This window comes from Pristiophorus japonicus, chromosome 4 (genome assembly GCF_044704955.1).
Source record: "Pristiophorus japonicus isolate sPriJap1 chromosome 4, sPriJap1.hap1, whole genome shotgun sequence".
Classification (NCBI taxonomy): Eukaryota; Metazoa; Chordata; class Chondrichthyes; family Pristiophoridae; genus Pristiophorus; species Pristiophorus japonicus.
In genome coordinates, this window is record NC_091980.1 from 198,887,721 (window position 1) to 198,908,338 (window position 20,618).

Genomic DNA, 20,618 nt, shown 5'->3' on the forward strand with positions numbered 1-20,618 from the left:
TTCCAAGCCCACTATTTCATGAAAATGTATACATAACAGGGCAATGAATAATTAATGTTTCCTTTATCTCTCCACCTCCAGGGCCCGAGAAGTCTGCGTCGATGCCATTATTGATGCTCTGGCACAGCAAAGCCTCTTATTTCATTAATTTATTGCTTGCACTATTCCTTACCCCATCTCCATTTACAGTTTCATTACAATAATTAATTCATTTTCCTATTCCATGACCCAGTTTCTTGGATTCACCACCACTGCCCCACTGGTCAAGGAGCTTAATTTATTTATCGCCCTGCTTGGTTCATTCACCGCCGCAGCAACTTCTGGACAAGAAGCCCACCCCACAGAAGACATCCGCTACTTCAACGTACATTTGTCTCATTCCCCATCCCAATTTATTTGGTCCATCCCAATATTTAAAAATATTTTTCCCATTTATTTGATTCACCACCATAATTCATTAATTTCCCTACTCCATGCCCCCTTATCAGCATCATTATTATTAAAAAAAGAAGACCACTCATTTACAGTTTTCACAGAATAACAGTTGAAAATGTTAACCCTAAGCACCAAGAAAAAAGTGGAAAATCACACAATAAAAACACAATTTGACATACTCGATACTATACATCAGTGGCCCTGATAATAACTTGGGGCCAAAATTCAGGGTGCGGATAAGGCGCGTTACTGCCGTTTTGCGGCGGAATCTAGTGGTCACTGTGTTGCAGTCCATTGGCTGCCACAACCCAGATTCAGCTTGGGGATTTTTCGGCCCGACCCCACTTCCACCCCGCTGCTGCCGACCGCCGCAAGTGTATCACCAAAGCGCGCACCACCGCTATCCCGCACCACCAGCACACACTGCCCCAAATTTACCGTGAAAAATCAGGCCGCTAGCCCGGCCAAAATCCTTCCTGGTGGCCCAGTGGCCAAACCTGCAGAATCGGCGTTTCTCTCCCCTTTAAATGAGGGAAGAGATGTGGTGACGCACACGCGGTGACGTCACCACCGCTCTGCCGCTAGTGATAATGGCAGTGACTCAGTCCCACCACAACGTCCACCCCTTACCAGGACTTACCACCGCACTTCCGCCCCCATTATGGCTGACTTCCGGTCCAACGCAAAAAAAAGTTTAAAGTGGAGAAAATCACTCGGAAGGACGCCTCATCGCACCTGGCTTAAAAACAGGTAAAAAAATCGTTGGTGCGTCAGCTTTCTGGCATGCCTGAATTTTGGCCCCCTTATGTCTTAAAAAGCACAACATACTCACCATTATATATCAGTGTATCCTGACACTATGATCAACATCACTTCTATAGACGGCACCCCATTATGTTGCTATTGCCAGAGTGTGCGCTGCTTTACATTAGGGATGTTATGCCATGCCCATCCCATCAACCATCATTGGTGACAGAGCTTTCCCTTGCCTTGGCACGTCTCCAAGGGATTTTTAAAAACTTCTCCCAACTAGTAATTTCAATCACCCATCCTAATCTTTCTCCTTCCCTCAACCCCTCCCCCTTGCACCCACACTAATGTTCATTAGTGCTTTAATGATTGAAATCCATGCCTCTGGCCATTATTTGCAAAAGCGAAAAATAAACACAAAACCAAGGGTGCATGAGGAAAGTGTCCCAACCCTGGCAGTATAGGTTTGTAAGCTTAATGTAAACATTGAAGTAAGTGGTTTTTCGTTGGCTCCCAGAGAAAAAAAATAAGTACTGTTTTTCTTAAATAATATCTCAGCAGCATAAATAAATATACAGATTCCATTCAGTACCTCTGTGGAACAATAAACATATGGTTGCTTTAAAAAGTTTTTTTTAAAATTTGAAACAGCAAAACTCAGTTTGCACTTTATTGCATCTTGGAAAGTGGATGGCAGGGCTTACAAAAGCAACCTCTGAATGGCTAGTCTTGCTAGCAACGTGTGACAGGGAATAAAAGTGCTACAGGGAGCAAATGACAAGAATTGACTGCTATATACAAAACTTCGATTGCATTACTAGTGAATTTTCCAACACATTGCTAATGTAAAGCTAGAGAAAGGTGTTTTATAAAAGTAAACAGGCATGGCATTCTCGTGATGATGCTGGTGTCTGAGAGGATATAGTTTTTGGATGGGGATGGTTTTGTATTAACTTGGGAAGTGCTATGGAAGTTGCAAAGCGAGGTGTACTGTATGTTAATAAATCATTTGAGGGAGAGTGGTGATAAATTGGAAGGAAATTATTTTGGGGTTCTTTGATGAGACAGAGTAATGGATATGGAGTAGCTGAAAGTTAAGGAGTTCTGTGGGTTGAACATTTGAGGAATTAGGGCAATCAGTAAATCACGGTGAGCAGTGTGGGGTGGTAAGAATTCTGATAGTGGAAGTAGGTAGCATATTGGAAAGGATAATGGATACAAGTGTAATGAGTTACTGAGGATAGTGAGTACTGAAAGAGGACAGCTGAGATGGGGAGTGATAAGTTTGGATGCTGGGTTGGAGGTATTGAGGCAATGACTATTTGGAAAAAGAGTGTGTAGTTGGGAAAAGGGAAGTTTGGAAATGGGCATGGGGGTGAAAGCAGTCATGGTGCAGTACAGGGAGGTGGGGGGAGGTGGTGGAGGCACAGTGTAGGAAGGGGTGAACTGAAGGCTATAGTTTGAAATAAATATAACTGGAGTAGAACTGAATGAAAGAATGGGCTAAGTGAATGTAGGGAGCCATAAAGGAGATTGGATGAATGTCCATCCCTCAAATTAGTTAGCACCAGGCAACATAAATACAGGAAGAGGATTTCCCAAAATTAATGTAAGAGATATAAAAAGCAGCAGAAAAGGCTTTCACCTAAACAAATAAATTAAGACAGCAGGTTAGCAGGCTGCCAGGCGATATAAAACAAGGGATTTCTCAAATAAATAAAAGTAGCCTTCAGCCTTCGAATGGGTTTTGGGAAATTATAAAGGTCAGATGTTGGCAGGCTGGCAATTTAAAAGTGTTCAGAATAGGCTGGTGAAAGTAATTAAATAAAACTGGCTTTCTGCCTGAATGTTTTTTTGTTTTGGTAACTTCTGGAAAGAACATTCAGCCTCCAATAAGTCAGCTAGCAATGTAAAACAAATTAAATATAAATAAAAGCAATATTTGCTGGGGAACAGGCTTGCTGCAAGTTAATTTAGCAAAAGGGAGATTAAATAGTTAAAAGGACATTTTTTTTTTAAAGTTACAATATTTTTTTTTTTAAATACGAGAATTGGAACATACAGCCAAGCTTGGTATGAATGAATGAATACAGTAGCAGCCGGAGTAGGAATGGGCTGGTAGTGAATACTTGATTGAATAATAACATGCTCAAAGAGAAACTGGAAGTAAAAAAAAAATCTAATTTTTAATTTTAATAAGTTGGCAGTAGGGGGAGCTTGATGTGGACCAAGCAGGAGTGACCAAGGAAAGGATTTGGTCATAGCGGCAAAAGAGGAATGAATCTCAGAATGAAGGGTATGAGAAAGCTAATAAAAAAATGCTGAAAATAAGCATTTTGGAGAGGCACATACCCAGGCATGACTAAATTGTGACACAGGAAGTGCATGCCAGACTCAGAATTTTTAATTAGTTACTGGCGGATCTCCTGTGGAGTTACTCAGTGAGTCAGTAGATACTTAGCCTTATACCAGGAATATTAACAAGGAAAAGTATGGGGGCGGGAAGTGTAAAAGGAAGCAAGTGATACTTACAGGAAAAGCATAGTGTATGCAATATATAATTTATGAACATGTACATACACACACACACACACGCAGGTTTGCCTGTTGTATGTATAAATTGGTTTATTCATGCTCTTTTCCTTCATGGTTTTCAATCTCTGGCTTTTTCTTTTTCTTGTCTGTCCGCTTTTTGTATTTTTCTCGTCATTTTTAAATGCTATTTTTAAATAAATGGTTGTGCATTTCCTCTCCCTCTACTCTTTTCCTATTTTTCTGTGTTATTTTTGCATTTTCATTCTGCTTTTTTCTCTCCCTTTAGATCTGGGTGACATTTTAGGCCTCTGCAAGGTGGGGATGGAATGGATCTGGAAACTGCTGGAGGGTGCATCAAGAGAAGAGGTCACATTTTTAGGTGGCGGAGTTTGAAGACAACAATTTTGTTTGGAAGCATAGCTGTCAGTGGGAGGATGAGAGATTTGAGACACATAGGGCCCCAAGTTTCCACACGCGCCTAGAACGGCGCAGTCCCGACCTGGACGCCCGTTTTTCGCGCCACAAAGTGCGCCTAAAAAAATCCTCAGTATTCTCCACCTACTTGCAGGTCCTCTGGCCCTCGGCGCAGCCAGCACGAGCTGTGGGGGGGCGAAGCCAGGTCCCTGCGCTGAAAACAGTGCCGGGACCTCTGCACATGCGCGCTACAGTGGGCACGCAAGTGCAGTAGCTCCAGGCGCCGAACTGTGTGGGAGGGGCCCGAAGCACGCAGCCCCTAGCCCTGGCTGAATAGCCTCACTGGGGCTGCGTGAATAAGGCTCCTCCCATGGCCAGCTCCTGCTCCCCCCCCCGACCAGACCCGACACTCGCTTCCTGCCCCCGATCTGCCTCCAGACCAGACCCGACACTCGCTCCCCGCTCCCCGCCTGCTTCCGGACCAGACCAGACCCGACACCCGACACCCGCTCCCCCCACCGAACCAGACCCGACACCCGCCCCGCCCCCCCCACCTCCGGACCAGACCCGACACCCACGCCCCGCTCCCCGACTAGACCCGACCCGCGCTCCTGTTCCCGCTCCCCGCCTGGACGTACGTCTGTCCCTCCCTCCCTTCCCCGACCCAACCCAACGCCACCTACCTGTAAATCTGGTGCTGGGGACGGGCCCTGCCCGAAGTCTCGGGCCGGCCCGTTCAGCCTTCGGTCCCGAAAGGCCTGCCTGAAGCACTTTCACACAGGTAGGAAGATGGTTTATTTAATCTTTTCTTTTCTTATAAATGTTTATTCAGGTTGGATTTATTTGTATAAATATAAATAAGGATTTATTGTAGAATTTAATGACTTCCCTTCCCCGCCCCCACCCCACCTCGTTCTGGACGCCTAATTTGTAACCTGCGCCTGATTTTTTAATGTGTAGAACAGGTTTTTTCAGTTCTACAAAAATCTTCACTTGCTCCATTCTACTTTAGTTTGGAGTACGTTTTCACTGTGGAAACTTTCAAATCAGGCGTCAGTGGCCGGACACACCCCCTTTTGAAGAAAAAATTCTGTTCCAAAGTAGAACTGTTCTACCTAACTAGAACTGCAGAAAAAAAAATGTGGAGAATTGCGATTTCTAAGATAGTCCGTTCTCCACCAGTTGCTCCTAAAAATCAGGCGCAAATCATGTGGAAACTTGGGCCCATGGTGTCTGGGGGCAAGGCAGGCTGAATTTTCAGATGAGGAGGTTTGGAAGAGATCATGCAAGGAGCAAAAGAAAACAAATTGAAGGGGATGGTTATGTGGTGCATTGTGTCACAGCACCATATACATTGAAATCACAAATCTCAGGAGCGGTGAGGATAAAATGGTATGAACAATGCAAGTACAATGCATTCTTCATTGAATAGAATCACAGAAATGTACAGCACGAAAGGAGGCCAGTTTGTGTTTTAATTTTTTTCTTCATATTTCAAAGTTGCTCAATTTGAATTAAAATCATTCATTAATATCCTGTGCTGTTTTATTAAAATTGCCCAATCTGTAACACTGGATAATTTGACATTTAAAAACACAATTTAAAAGAGAACTGTAAATTAATAGGAGTACATTATTTGGAAAATAAACCTCCCAGGCATGACAAAATACATTACATAAATAGCACACAATGGCCCTGAAATTCCGACGTTCCCAGGTCTGTACACGGAAAAGCCGGTTTTCGGCGCACAATGCGCATGCACTGAAAACCGGCTTTTCCGATCTGTCAAGTTTCTGGCTTGACAGATCAACCGCAGATCGGGAGCGAGGACATTTGTAAGTGCAAATTTCCGATATTTACGCATACAAAATGTCCTCAAAAATCTTGCGCCTGAAAAAGCAGGCACATAGCCTACTTTTACAGGCGCAAGTGTTTTAAAAAACACAAAAACATAAATAAAACTTATGAAAACATATTTTATTAAAAACCCTCCCACAACAGTAAGTTTATTTTTTTTTTTAAACTTAAAAATTGGGTATATATATTTATTTAAAAGACATTAATAACTAATTTAAATGAATGTAGTGCATATTTTCTTTTTTTTTTAAATTAGTATTTTGGGTGTTTGGGGATGTTTCTCAATCAATGTAATAGGAGTTTAGGACCTTACGGAACTCCTATTACTGTGATACTTTACCCGGTTGGCTGGCCAGAGCCACGTGACTCCAGCTCCAGACCTGCGCACGTCCCGATGTGCACGCACTGCGACTGGCAGTCAGGAGAGGCCTCAGCATCGGAAAGTCGAACGTGGACAGCAGCTTAAGGTAGGTGCGTATTTTTTCTCTAAAATGCCCGTGGGAAGGACAAAATGGAATTTCAGGGCCAATCTACACATATGTTGCATACAAATAAATATAGATAGAATTAATTTGGATTACAAGAGGCTTTATTCCCACCCCATCCCATAATGTTATTAATAACTGATTAGATGTTGGATATTATGGTTTCAACACATCACTACAGATTAACACAAATTGCTATACAATTTTAAAAAAAATATTAGTTCCTACCGTTTTGTCCCGGAGCCTTTCTCCGTGGATAAGAAAATCATCACAGCCACTTTCATCCAGATGAATTTTAAAAACGGTGACACAGCTGAGGCCGCCCCCTCCCAGTGGTACCCATCCTCCACTTGAGTCATCACGGGTCATCACCACTGCTCGCACACGTGCAAAGTAACTATCACTGTGAAAAGAAGCCAGAAAATTAGATTTTTTTTTCTCTTCCCAGAAAAGATTCAGTTTCCCACCTCCACCCACATTTGCTTCCCAGCCTATGTACTAATCAATCTTGAGGAGGAAGGTGACTCACTCCCAAGCCTCCAGCTCTAAACTAGTGTCTAGGAAGTGCACGAGAGCCAACTGTCCTCCATATGCACCCTGTCCAGCACTTCCCCACAGCAGCATGGCCGAGATCACAATATTGGCAGAGTGGGGAAATTGAACTTGATCACTTTAAAAAAAATTAGGAGATATAATTTGCAGTAATTATAAAACACACACCATGAAACAGACCATTTTATAAAGGAAGATTGTAGTCGGATTTTAATGGGTATACAGCATACTACAATGTATGGTTACAGATTAAAAATTGAAGTGGTTACATTTTTAAATGTCACCTTTCAAATTAATTAGGCATAATAAAATGAGTTTACTACAGCTTCATAATTCACTCACACTAAGAAATACCCCTGTTCAGATAAGTGAATAATTTAGCTAACTGTTCAGCATTACTTCCAATATTATACTGTATTAAATATTAATTCAGCACAGAAAAGGATATCAGATGGGGTTGTTACAAGGTCCAGATAGCCAGTTAATTTGGATAAGTACATTCATATAAAGCTGTGAAAAGGGATTAGTACTAATGCTACTTTATTTGATTTTTGAAACATGTCAAACCTTCCACTGGGAACTCTTCCATATGGTTTCCTCCCCCACAAGATATTTTACTTCATGAAAGCGATAGCATTTTTGCAAATAGCTAGAGTTAAGGTTTTAGGTCTATGATCTTGAAAGGTCATCGACCTGAAACGTTAACTCTGTTTCTCTCCACCGATGCCGTCTGACCTGCTGATCACCCGCAGTATATTACCTTTGCAAATAGCTATAGTTATGATGATTTTATAGACCTAACAGAAAATCAGGCAGGGAGGTTTTGAATCTATTTCTGTCTAAATGATTTCAAAACCCATTTGTACTGCCTAAACAGCTGCATATTGTATACAAACTTCTGCCAATTCAATTTTGGACAGAATCATTTTCCATTCACCCATCCTGTCTAAAGCTTTTGAAGCATCCATTTCCTCAAATGAACTCACTCAAAAAAAAGAGAGTTTTGAGAGAAATAATCTTTTATACAGGAGCCTCCATGAACATCATGCATTTATATAGTATCTTTAACGTAGCAAAACATCCCAAGGCGCTTCACAGGAGCGTTAAGACTAAACAAATAAATTTGACACCGAGCCACGCAAGAAGAAATTACAGCGGGTGACCAAGGAGCGTCTTAAAAGGATGAAAAAGAGAGAGAGAGGCAGAGGGGTTTAGAGAAGGAATTCCAGAGCTTAGGCCCCAGGCAGCTGAAGGCACGGCCACTGAAGGTTGAGCAGTTATAATCAGGGATGCTCAAGAGGGCAGAACTTGAGCGCAGATATCTCTCGGAGTTGTGAGGCTGAAGGAGATTACAGAGATAGGGAGGCATTTTAAACCATTTCAGCCGCTATAGGAATGGAGGAACAAGGGAATTTTAACTTGTGGGGAGGGGACAGGATGAAGAAACAGAATCTTCTTTATTATATCCTCTTGGATATCCTCCTTTGCCATCTTGTATAAACCACTTGAGATTGCCTGTTTACCCTCTCTTTCCATCTCAATTGCTGGGAAATACCCCAATACAAATTTGACATTGAAACAGCAGGGGTCAAAGTGGTCAATCTTGGTAATTAATTTGGCATAAAATCAATGAACTGTATGGGTGAATGGCCAGTTATCATTTGTGCATGGTCTCTATTTTCTTCTGGTCTTTCAATCCCCACCAAGTTTCAGTCCTTCTAGCTTTACTTTGCCTTTTCCACTCAAAGATTTAATTTTCACTCATACAATAGTCAAAGTTTAGTGAAAACCGCATTACTTTTAGGACAGATTTACCCATAACTATTTTTCTGACATTCACAAATTAGGTCTAAAACAAAATGAGTTGAGGAGAGGGAAGAATAGTTGTCCAATAGTATTCGTGCATTCAAATAGTGGCTTGAAGTTGGAGTGAAAGTAGCAGCATTTGGTCATTAGCCAACAGTAAAATTTGTTATTAAAACATAAAACTTGGGTAACCTGAAAATTGCACCAGATTATCTCAAACTATACAAGATGTTTTCAAGTCACTGAGTAAACAATCGATGTAGAATGATTCGGCCTCCAGACCAAAACATGAACTTTATCTCCTTTGAAAACTGGCAAGATATGTCCCAATTGATTTTGTAGAAATTTTTGTTTAATTTTGAAAAAATAACACAAATTCAATGTTTTCCCCAAGGTGCAAGACTGCACATCACTTGTAAGGTCCCATGCAGGCCGCTCACCAGCTGCTACCGCCGAAAGAGATACCACGCAGAAAATGTAAAGGGCCAGCGCAGGAAAAAAAAAATTAGAGGAAACATTGCATAAGTTACTATGGTAATAAAATACCCTTGCTCCTTAGAGTCTATATTCAAAAATAGGAATCAATCAAGTTTAGTGATCAGTTCAATAATCATAGATGGGTTACAGCACAGAAGGAGGCCATTTTGGCCCATCGAGCCTGTGCCGGCTCTTTGCAAGTGCACTTGAGCTAGTCCCACTCCCCTGCCCTTCCCCCATAGCCCTGCAATTGTTTTTCCTTTAGCTGCTTATCCAATTCCCTTTTGAAAGCCACAATTGAATCTGCCTCCACCACCCTGGGTCTCAGACAGTGCAATCCAGATCCTAAACACTCGCTGCGTAAAAAGTTTTTCCTCATGTCACCTTTGGTTCTTCTGCCAATCACTTTAAATCGGTGTCCTCTGGTTCTCGACCTCTCCGCCAATGAGAACAGCTCCTCTCTATCTACTCTGTCGAGAAACATAGAAAATAGGTGCAGGAGTAGGCCATTCGGCCCTTCTAGCCCGCACCGCCATTCAATGAGTTCATGGCTGAACATGCAACTTCAGTACCCCATTCCTGCTTTCTCGCCATACCCCTTGATCCCCCGAGTAGTAAGGACTTCATCCAACTCCTTTTTGAATATATTTAGTGAATTGGCCTCAACAACTTTCTGTGGTAGAGAATTCCACAGGTTCACCACTCTCTGGGTGAAGAAGTTCCTCCTCATCTCGGTCCTAAATGGCTTACCCCTTATCCTTAGACTGTGTCCCCTGGTTCTGGACTTCTCCAACATTGGGAACATTCTTCCCGCATCTAACCTGTCTAAACCCATCAGAATTTTAAACGTTTCTATGAGGTCCCCTCTCATTCTTCTGAACTCCAGTAAATACAAGCCCAGTTGATCCAGTCTTTCTTGATAGGTCAGTCCCGCCATCCCGGGAATCAGTCTGGTGAACCTTCGCTGCACTCCCTCAATAGCAAGAATGTCCTTCCTCAGGTTAGACCACCAAAACTGTACACAATACTCCAGGTGTGGCCTCACCAAGGCCCTGTACAACTGTAGCAACACCTCCCTGCCCCTGTACTCAAATCCCCTCGCTATGAAGGCCAACATGCCATTTGCTTTCTTAACCGCCTGCTGTACCTGCATGCCAACCTTCAATGACTGATGTACCATGACACCCAGGTCTCGCTGCACCTCCCCTTTTCCTAATCTGTCACCATTCAGATAATAGTCTGTCTCTCTGTTTTTACCACCAAAGTGGATAACCTCACATTTATCCACATTATACTTCATCTGCCATGCATTTGCCCACTCACCTAACCTATCCAAGTCGCTCTGCAGCCTCATAGCATCCTCCTCGCAGCTCACACTGCCACCCAACTTAGTGTCATCCGCAAATTTGGAGATACTACATTTAATCCCCTCGTCTAAATCATTAATGTACAGTGTAAACAGCTGGGGCCCCAGCACAGAACCTTGCGGTACCCCACTAGTCACTGCCTGCCATTCTGAAAAGTCCCCATTTACTCCTACTCTTTTTGCTTCCTGTCTGACAACCAGTACTCAATCCATGTCAGCACACTACCCCCAATCCCACGTGCTTTAACTTTGCACATTAATCTCTTGTGTGGGACCTTGTCGAAAGCCTTCTGAAAGTCCAAATATACCACATCAACTGGTTCTCCCTTGTCCACTCTACTGGAAACATCCTCAAAAAATTCCAGAAGATTTGTCAAGCATGATTTCCCTTTCACAAATCCATGCTGACTTGGACCTATCATGTCACCTCTTTCCAAATGCACTGCTATGACATCCTTAATAATTGATTCCATCATTTTACCCAGGGTGACCGGTCTATAATTCCGTGTTATCTCTCTCCCTCCTTTTTTAAAAAGTGGGGTTACATTGGCTACCCTCCACTCCATAGGAACTGATCCAGAGTCAATGGAATGTTGGAAAATGACTGTCAATGCATACACCATTTCCAAGGCCACCTCCTTAAGTACTCTGGGATGCAGTCCATCAGGCCCTGGGGATTTATCGGCCTTCAATCCCATCAATTTCCCCAACACAATTTCCCGAATAATAAGGATTTCCCTCAGTTCCTCCTCCTTACTAGACCCTCTGACCCCTTTTATATCCGGAAGTTTGTTTGTGTCCTCCTTCGTGAATACCGAACCAAAGTACTTGTTCAATTGGTCCGCCATTTCTTTGTTCCCCGTTATGACTTCCCCTGATTCTGACTGCAGGGGACCTACGTTTGTCTTTACTAACCTTTTTCTCTTTACATATCTATGGAAACTTTTGCAATCCGTCTTAATGTTCCCTGCAAGCTTCTTCTCGTACTCCATTTTCCCTGCCCTAATCAAACCCTTTGTCCTCCTCTGCTGAGTTCTAAATTTCTCCCAGTCCCCGGGTTCGCTGCTATTTCTGGCCAATTTGTATGCCACTTCCTTGGCTTTAATACTATCCCTGATTTCCCTTGATAGCCACGGTTGAGCCACCTTCCCTTTTTTATTTTTACGCCAGACAGGAATGTACAATTGTTGTAGTTCATCCATGCGGTCTCTAAATGTCTGCCATTGCCCATCCACAGTCAACCCCTTAAGTATCATTCGCCAATCTATCCTAGCCAATTCAGGCCTCATACCTTCAAATTTAGCCTTCTTTAAGTTCTGGACCATGGTCTCTGAATGAACTGTTTCATTCTCCATCCTAATGCAGAATTCCACCATATTATGGTCACTCTTCCCCAAGGGGCCTCGCACAACAAGATTGCTAATTAATCCTCTCTCATTACACAACACCCAGTCTAAGATGCCTCCCCCCTAGTTGGTTCCTCGACATATTGGTCTAAAAAACCATCCCTTATGCACTCCAGGAAATCCTCCTCCACCGTATTGCTTCCAGTTTGGTTAGCCCAATCTATGTGCATATTAAAGTCACCCATTATAACTGCTGCACCTTTATTGCATGCATCCCTAATTTCCTGTTTGATGCCCTCCCCAACATCACTACTACTGTTTGGAGGTCTGTACACAACTCCCGTTTTTTGCCCTTTGGTGTTCTGCAGCTCTACCCATATAGATTCCACATCATCCAAGCTAATGTCCTTCCTAACTATTGCCTTAATCTCCTCCTTAACCAGCAATGCTACCCCACCTCCTTTTCCTTTTATTCTATCCTTCCTGAATGTTGAATACCCCTGGATGTTGAGTTCCCAGCCCTGATCATCCTGGAGCCACGTCTCCGTAATCCCAATCACATCATATTTGTTAACATCTATTTGCACAGTTAATTCATTCACCTTATTGCGGATACTCCTTGCATTAAGACACAAAGCCTTCAGGCTTGTTTTTTTAACACCCTTTGTCCTTTTAGAATTTTGCTGTACAATGGCCCTTTTTGTTCTTTGCCTTGGGTTTCTCTGCCCTCCACTTTTCCTCATCTCCTTTCTGTCTTTTGCTTTTGTCTCCTTTTTGTTTCCCTCTGTTTCCCTGCATTGGTTCCCATCCCCCTGCCATATTAGTTTAACTCCTCCCCAACAGCACTAGCAAACACTCCCCCTAGGACATTGGTTCCGGTCCTGCCCAGGTGCAGACCGTCCGGTTTGTACTGGTCCCACCTCCCCCAGAACCGGTTCCAATGCCCCTCATGATTTTGAACACCTTTCTCAAATCTCTGAACCTTCTCTGCTCCAAGGAGAACAACTCCAGCTTCGCCAGTCTATCCATGTAACTGAAGTCCCTCATCCCTGGAACCATTCTTGTAAATCTTTTTTGCACCCTTTCTAAAGGCCATCACATCCTTCCCAAAGTGCGATGCCCAGAATTGGACACAATTCTCCACTTGAGACCAAACCAATGTTTTATAAAGGTACATCATAACGTCCTTGCTTTTGTACTCTATGCCTCTTATTCATGAAGCTCAGGATCCTGTAAGCTTTTTTAACTGCTTTCTCAACCTGCCCTGCCACGTTCACTGATTTGTGCACATATACCCCAGGCCTCTGTTCATGCACTCTCTTGAGAATTGTACCCTTTAGTTTCTATTCTCTTTTGTTGTTCTTACCAAAATGTATCACTTTGCACTTTTCTGCATTAAGTTTCATATACCACATGTCCGTCCATTCCACCTATGTCCTCTTGAAGTCTCCTCCTCACTGTTCACTACACTTCTAACTTGTGTCATCTACACATTTTGAAATTGTGCCCTGTATAGCAAAGTCCAAGTCATTAATATATATCAAGAAAAGCTGTGGTCCTAGTACTGACCCCTGGGGAACACCACTGTATACCTTCCTTCAGTCCGATAAACAATCGTTCATCACTACTCTCGGTTTCCTGTCACTTAGCCAATTTTGTATCCATGCTGCCACTGTCCTATTTATTCCATGGGCTTCAACTCTGCTGGCAAGCCTAGTATGTTGCACTTTATCAAGTACCTTTGGAAGTCCATGTACACCACATCAGCTGCATAGCCCTCATCAACCCTTTCTGTTACCTCATCAAAAAACTCAAACAAGTTAAACAAACATGATTTGCCTTTAACAAATCCGTGCCTGCTTTCCTTAATTAATCCACATGGTCCAAGTGACTGTTAATTTTGTCCTGGATTACCATTTCTAAAATTTTCCCCACTACTGAGGTTAAACTGATTGGCCTGAAGTTGCTGGGTTTATCCTTGCACCCTTTTTTGAACAAGGGTGTAACATTTGCAATTTTCCAGTCCTCTGGCACCACCTCCGTATCCAAGGATTGGAAGATTACGGTCAGTATCGCCACAATTTCCGTCTTTACTTCCCACAGCATCCTAGGATGCATCCCATCCAGTCCTGGTGACTTATCAACTTAAAGTATAGCCAGCCTTTCTAGTATCTCAACTAATAGAGAGGTACTAGATGGGATAAAAACTATCTCCTCTTTCACTATGACTTTGGCAGCATCTTCCTCGGTCAAGACAGATGCAAAGTACTCATTCAGTAGTTCAGCCATGCCTTCTGTCTCTATGCACAAGTCTCCATTTTGGTCCCAAATCGGCCCCACCCCTCCTCTTACTATCCGTTTACCATTTATTTGCTTAGAGAAGACTTTTGGATTTCCTATTATGTTAGCTGCCAAGCTATTCTCATTCTCTTTTTGCCCCTCATTTCCTTTTTCACTTTCCCTCTGAACTTTCTATATTCAACCTGGTTCTCATTTGTATTCTCAACCTGACATCTGTCATATGCCCCCTTTTCCTGCTTCATCTCTTTCATCATACAGGGAGCTATGACTTTGTTTGCCCTACCTTTCCCCCTTCGTGGGAATGTACCTCATTGTACCCAAACCATCTCCTTTTTAAATGCAGCCCATTGTTCGATTAGTTTTGCCTGCCAATCTTTTTACCCAGGACAGATCCATTCTCAACCCACTGAAATTAGCCTTCCTCCAATTAAGTATTTTTACCCTAGATTACTCCCTGCCCTTTTCCACAGCTAATCTAAACCTTGATATATTATGATTACTGTTCCCTACATATTCCCCAACTGTCACTTGCTCCACCTCATTCCCCAGAACCAGATCCAGCAATGCTTCCTTCCTCGGTAGGCCGATCAAGGAAGTTCTCCGGAGAGAAAGTTCTTCAGAAATTCCACCCCCTCTCTGCTCTTTGCACTATTACTATCCCAGTCCATATTAGGATAGTTGAAATCTCCCATTATCACTACTCTAATTCTTGGAACTCTCATTTACCTGCAAATTTGCTCCTCTTATAATCCTTCCTAATAGTTGGTGGCCTATAGAATACACCTAGTAGTGTAATGGCACCTCTATAACCAAACAGATTCTGTCCTTGACCCTTCCAGAATATCCTCTCTCTCCAGCAACATAATTTAAAAGCAATTTTATTCGGCGAGGATCTGAACCTTTGATTTCTGGTTTGTCATTTTCATTATGCCATATACTTCCCTCAGTTTTATTATAGTGTATCTTTCAGATGAGGTGTTAAATGGAGGCCCCCATCTGCCCTGAAGGGAATATAAAAGATCACATGGCACTATTTAAAGAACAGCAGGAGATTTCTGCCCAAATCGCTTAACCAACAGTACCTAAAACAGATGATCTGGTCATTACCTCATTGCTTTTTCTGGGACCTTGCGGTGTACAAATTGGCTGCCACATTACGTACATTACAACAAGTACTTTAAAGTAATAAAGTACTTCATTGGCTGTAAAGTGCTTTGGGACGTCCTGAAAGACACTATATAAATGCAAGTCTTTCTTTTTTCTAACTCATCTCACAGACAGATTTTTGAACGATGAGAATCAAGGATTATGGGGAGCAGACAGGGAAATGGAGTTGAGGCCAAGATCAGATCAACCATGGTCTTATTGAATGGCGGAGCAGGCTCGAGGGGCCAAAAGGCCTATTCCTGTTCCTATTTCTTATGTTCTTGCATATTTATTAATCCACCTTTTCCTCTAAGTTTATTCTACATTTGCTACTTGTTGACTTAAACCACTATGCCAGCTAGTCTAGCAAGAGGATAAATCAAGCAGTCGATGCAATTTATGGTACTAACCATTAATACTAAATTTTTTATTTTGCATGCAACTAATTTCTTCCCTTTCAAGTATCCGGTTTAACAAAGTAAACAACTGCTGTGCTTGCAATGGAAGAGTGAGTAATACCACAAGCAAACCAAGTATATTCAATGCCTCACTAATTCACAGGAAGGACCAGGAAACCAGAAACCACGTCAATCACACCAAAAGGGCAAGAGGCAATCATCCTCCTAGCACAGTCCAAAACCTGGCTTTTACACACCATCTACCTGGCCACTAGGGAACCCAGGCATGAAAAGGTCACATCACTAATTTAGTATGCTTTCAGCATTTCCAGTAAATCAGGCACTGAAGTAAAATAATTGCACAGTTATTTCACTGCTGTGGTACCAAGGTTTATTGATGAAACCATTACATTCAATTACCCACAATGTCCTAACTGCATTTGCACGGACGCCTGAGACAGCTGGATGAAGCACTAATTGTGCATTTCATGGAAGCAATTTTGTTCAATTTTATTACTATAAAACAAAATATTTGTGTCATATTTAATACTTCAGGCATTTTGCTTCTCAATATTTTGCACTTTACAAGGGTATGGTGGCGACCCATTTTAATTGTAAATTTTAATAGTCAATTTTGAAACCAACAGGCTACTTGTAAAAAGCATTTTTTTTTAATAAAAGCACAAACTAAGCTCGGTATGTGTTAAATATTATTTTCTATTAAGGACATTTCAAAATCAAAACATTCCACATTTAGTGTTTGCATATCATACTGCTGTATTATAATTCGACTACAACCAGACCATTTCAGCAATGGCTGGACAAGTCATGCGTCAGGTACTTGGAGCTCATATTGTTCAACCTCCACACAACAGGCTAAGTTCAGAGATATAAAACCTTTCCACATGGCTTGGCCCCCAAGCTCAGCTTTCCCCTACCCCCTCCCCTCAGCATTGGCTCATTGGATTATTACAACCACTTTTACCTTGAACACTGCCTGCCTCTACACCTACATCTGCCCCTCGACAAAACCTAATCCACGCCTCCCCCCTTTGACCCTGCTCCCATTCATCATCCTTTCCGTCCAGCTCAGTGGCACTACCCTATCCTTGGCCCTTCGGCGATATTATCCAAAGATATGGGGCTCAATTTTCCCCCAGTGATTTGTGCCTTTTTTTGGGAGGAGGCTGCTTTTTTTGGCCTAAGTTTAAAAACCAGTTTCCCCAATCAATTTGCACCAGTGTAACTCAGTTAGTTACAATTTTTTTTAGGTTTTTTTTCAGCCAAAAGGAGGCGTAACCTGCCACCTGCGCCAAATCTGGCCATTTAGGGAAGTTTGGCCAGCTGAGAGTTACTCCAGTTCTGCTTAAGTCAGCATATGTGGCCTCTGCAGAAAAACCTTCTGGAGAGTTAAAGAAATTGGCGCAAGTAAGGAAATCGGCAGAGTTAAGTGCAGCAGATGGGAGAGACACAGACCAGGAGGAGGCCATTCGGGCAGGGGAGCGGACCGACAAGCCCTTCGGTCAGGGCTAGGAGCAGTGGTAGCAGGACTGGCTTTACAAATTGGAGGCAAGTTGCTGCAATATTTTTTTATGTGTTTTTAAATTGATGCAATGTGTCTTAATGTGTTGGGAGCTGGCTGTATGCTTCACTTTGCAGCCTCAGGTCGCATTGTGTCCCTGGTTACCACCAAGCTTTTTGGCGCAGATCAAGGCTCCACTCCCAAAACTAAAGGACAGGTTAGGCCACGCCAAAATGAAGAAATCCAACGGGGAAACTTAGAAATTTTTTTTGGTGTACTTGGGCCCCCCAAAAAAACTGGCGTAACTCTTCACGTAGGCCAAAAAAGCGCTTTGGGGAAAATTGAGCCCATGGAGTCAGCTTTACCTATATCTTTTACCATATCCTTTACCTATTACTTTATATCCACAGCTCTACCTCTTGGCCCCTTCATTGCCTGCGTGCAGTCAGAATATCTGCCAATATCCAGTCATGGATTAGTCACAATTTTCTACCATTAAACAGTGGGAAGACCAACCCCATCGTCTTTGTCTCCCACCACTAACCACCCATTGCATCCCTTCCCTGGCCATTCTCATGCTGAATCAAATCGGACAAATTTGGAAATTCTGACTCCATATACTCTCCATCACAAAGGCCACATACTTCCACCTCAAACATCACCTGCCTCAGCAACCCTCATCCGTGCTTTTGTTGTCTCCAGACTCGGGAATTCCAATACTCTCCTAGCTGGCCTCCCGTCCGTTTATAAACTTCAGTTCATCCATTATTCTGCTGCCTTTATCCATACCACTCCACTCATTTATCACCCCGTTCTTATGGACTATCATAGACAGTCCCTTGAAATCAAGGAAGACTTGATTCCACTCCAAAAATGAATTCTTAGGTTACTGAACAGTCCAATACAGGAATTACAGTCTCTGTCACAGGTGGGATACAATCGTTGAAGGAAAGGGTGGTTGGGACTGGTTTGCCGCACGCTACTTCCGCTGCCTGCGCTTGGCTTCTGCATGCTTTCGGCGATGAGACTCGAGGTGCTCAGTGCCCTCCCGGATGCACTTTCTCCACCTATGGCAGTCTTTGGCCAGGGACTCCAATTTAAAATTCTCCTCCTCATATTTAAACCTCAATGGCCGCATTTCTTCTATCTTTGTGACCTCTAGCCCTACAATCCCCTCCCACCCCCCCACTTTACCTCCAAGCACCACACCCTGGAATTCCTTCCCTAAACCTCTCCATCTCTTTAAAATCCAACACTCTGATCAAGCTTTTTGTCACCCCCATCATCACCTTTGGCTCAGTGCCCATTTTTGACTGATTATGCCTCTCTGAAGCACCATGGGATGTTTTATTTTTAAACTACTATATAAATGCAAGTTGTTTTTGTTATTACCTCTAAGCCAGACTTCTCTAATCCTTTCCCAGATGTCCTCTTTCATCCTCAACTAATTGAAACTCATTAGGGTTGCCATGGTTCATTAGCAATTCATAAAAAAGGTCCACACACACATTATGCCTATCCCAGCCAAGCTCTACCAACACTTTTCGGCCATTATCCTATCTCCTTCTGGGACTTCTTCCCCTCAATGCCACTGCTGGTCATTAATCTCCCAGCTTTCAAAAGCCTTCTAAGGGATTCTTCTCTTTAACCGTGCTTTTAGTCCCAATCCTCGTCTCCTCTGCTCGGTGCCCACTTCTTCTCACCAGCCCTGTAAAATGCTGAGACAGACGTCTCTTTATACTTGAAGGGCACTAAAGAAATCCATGTTGTTATCTATGCTGGAGCAGATCTGCAAGCAAGCTGACCACAACAATGTGATTGCAGCAATACAATTCAAGCCCTAAAAATGAGCAGAATAGCTTCAGATTCAGCCAGGTTTCCCACTCTTGATCGCTTACCAGTGGCTCTTGTTTGAAAGTGTATCTATAGACATCAGGCAAGCACACATCAGGTTCAGCTGTGATGCCCCAATAGTCAAATGCTACCCACACATTCTCCCAGATCACACGTGAAGAAGCTTGACCAGTAGCGTTCAGATATCTTACAACTCAACAGCACAGTACCCAAGCACGCAAATATCTTCCAGGGGTACAGGGGGGGAAATAGGGAAGAGAGGAGAGGAATTTACAAGTTAAAATAGTAAAACTCATGTCAATTAGATTGAACTAAATGCTGTTTATCTGTGGAGGTATTAAGATCAGGCCATCCTTGTCCTCACCCATTTACTCATAAGCATTCATTCCCAACAAGGATAGAATCTAGCAATAGAAACCTTTGGCAATTTCCTACCCAGCCTAGAACACTGCCTCATGCCTGCCTTCACCCCAAACCAAAACCAAAACTGCTATTATACTGGTTACATGTCAGTTTCCTATCCAGGTCTCACACTGCAAGCTAAAGTAAACTTGTTGGATTGCTCAAGTCCAGCCACTGGGAAATCCCAGTAATTATGGCTCTTCCTACCATCAGTCTTTGTGAACACAACAGGTTTACTTTGGGGTCACCAATGGCTGAAGACCTCTCCATCAGGAGCTGATGACACTAGCATGATACAAAACCAAATACAAAGATGGGAGGAAAAGCAAATGTGTGAGGAAGACACAAAAAATCTGCAAAAGGACATAGTCAGACTAAGTGAGTGGGCAAAAATTTGGCAGATGGAGTATATTGTTGGAAAGTGTGAGGTCATGCATTTTGATTTTTTCTACCAAAGAGCAAGTTATTATTTAAATGGAGAAAGATAGCAAAGTCCTGCAGTACAGCGAGATCTGGGGGTACTTGTGCATGAAACACAAAAGGTTAGTATGCAGGTACAGCAAGTGATCAGGAAGGCAAATGGAATCTTGGCTTTTATTGCAAAGGGGATGGAGTATAAAAGCAGGGAAGTCTTGCTACAGTTATACAGGGTATTGGTGAGGCCACACCTGGAATACTGCTTGCAGTTTTGGTTTCCATATTTACAAAAAGATATACTTGCTTTGGAGGCATTTCAGAGGAGATTCACCAAGTTGATTCCAGAGATGAGGGGGTTGACCCATGAGGAAAGGTTGAGTAGGTTGGGCCTCTACTCATTGGAATTCAGAAGGATGAGAGGTGATCTTATCGAAACTTATAAGATTATGAGGGGGCTTGACAAGGTGGGTGCAGAGAGGATGTTTCCACTGATTGGTTCTAGTCTCCTCTGAGGGCATAATCTTAGAATAAGGGGCTGCCCATTTAAAACTGAGA

General features: G+C 42.8%; 1 protein-coding gene across 2 annotated transcripts in view; it reads right to left on the reverse strand.

Moving 5' to 3' along the window:
- The window catches only part of spred1 (sprouty related EVH1 domain containing 1), a 104,443-nt gene that overhangs the window by 65,640 nt on the left and 18,185 nt on the right, over positions 1-20,618 (reverse strand). For both annotated transcript variants that reach the window (XM_070878990.1, XM_070878989.1), the window contains exon 2: positions 6,705-6,879. In XM_070878990.1, the coding sequence (XP_070735091.1) occupies positions 6,705-6,879 (175 nt within the window). The remainder of the gene's footprint in view (positions 1-6,704; positions 6,880-20,618) is intronic.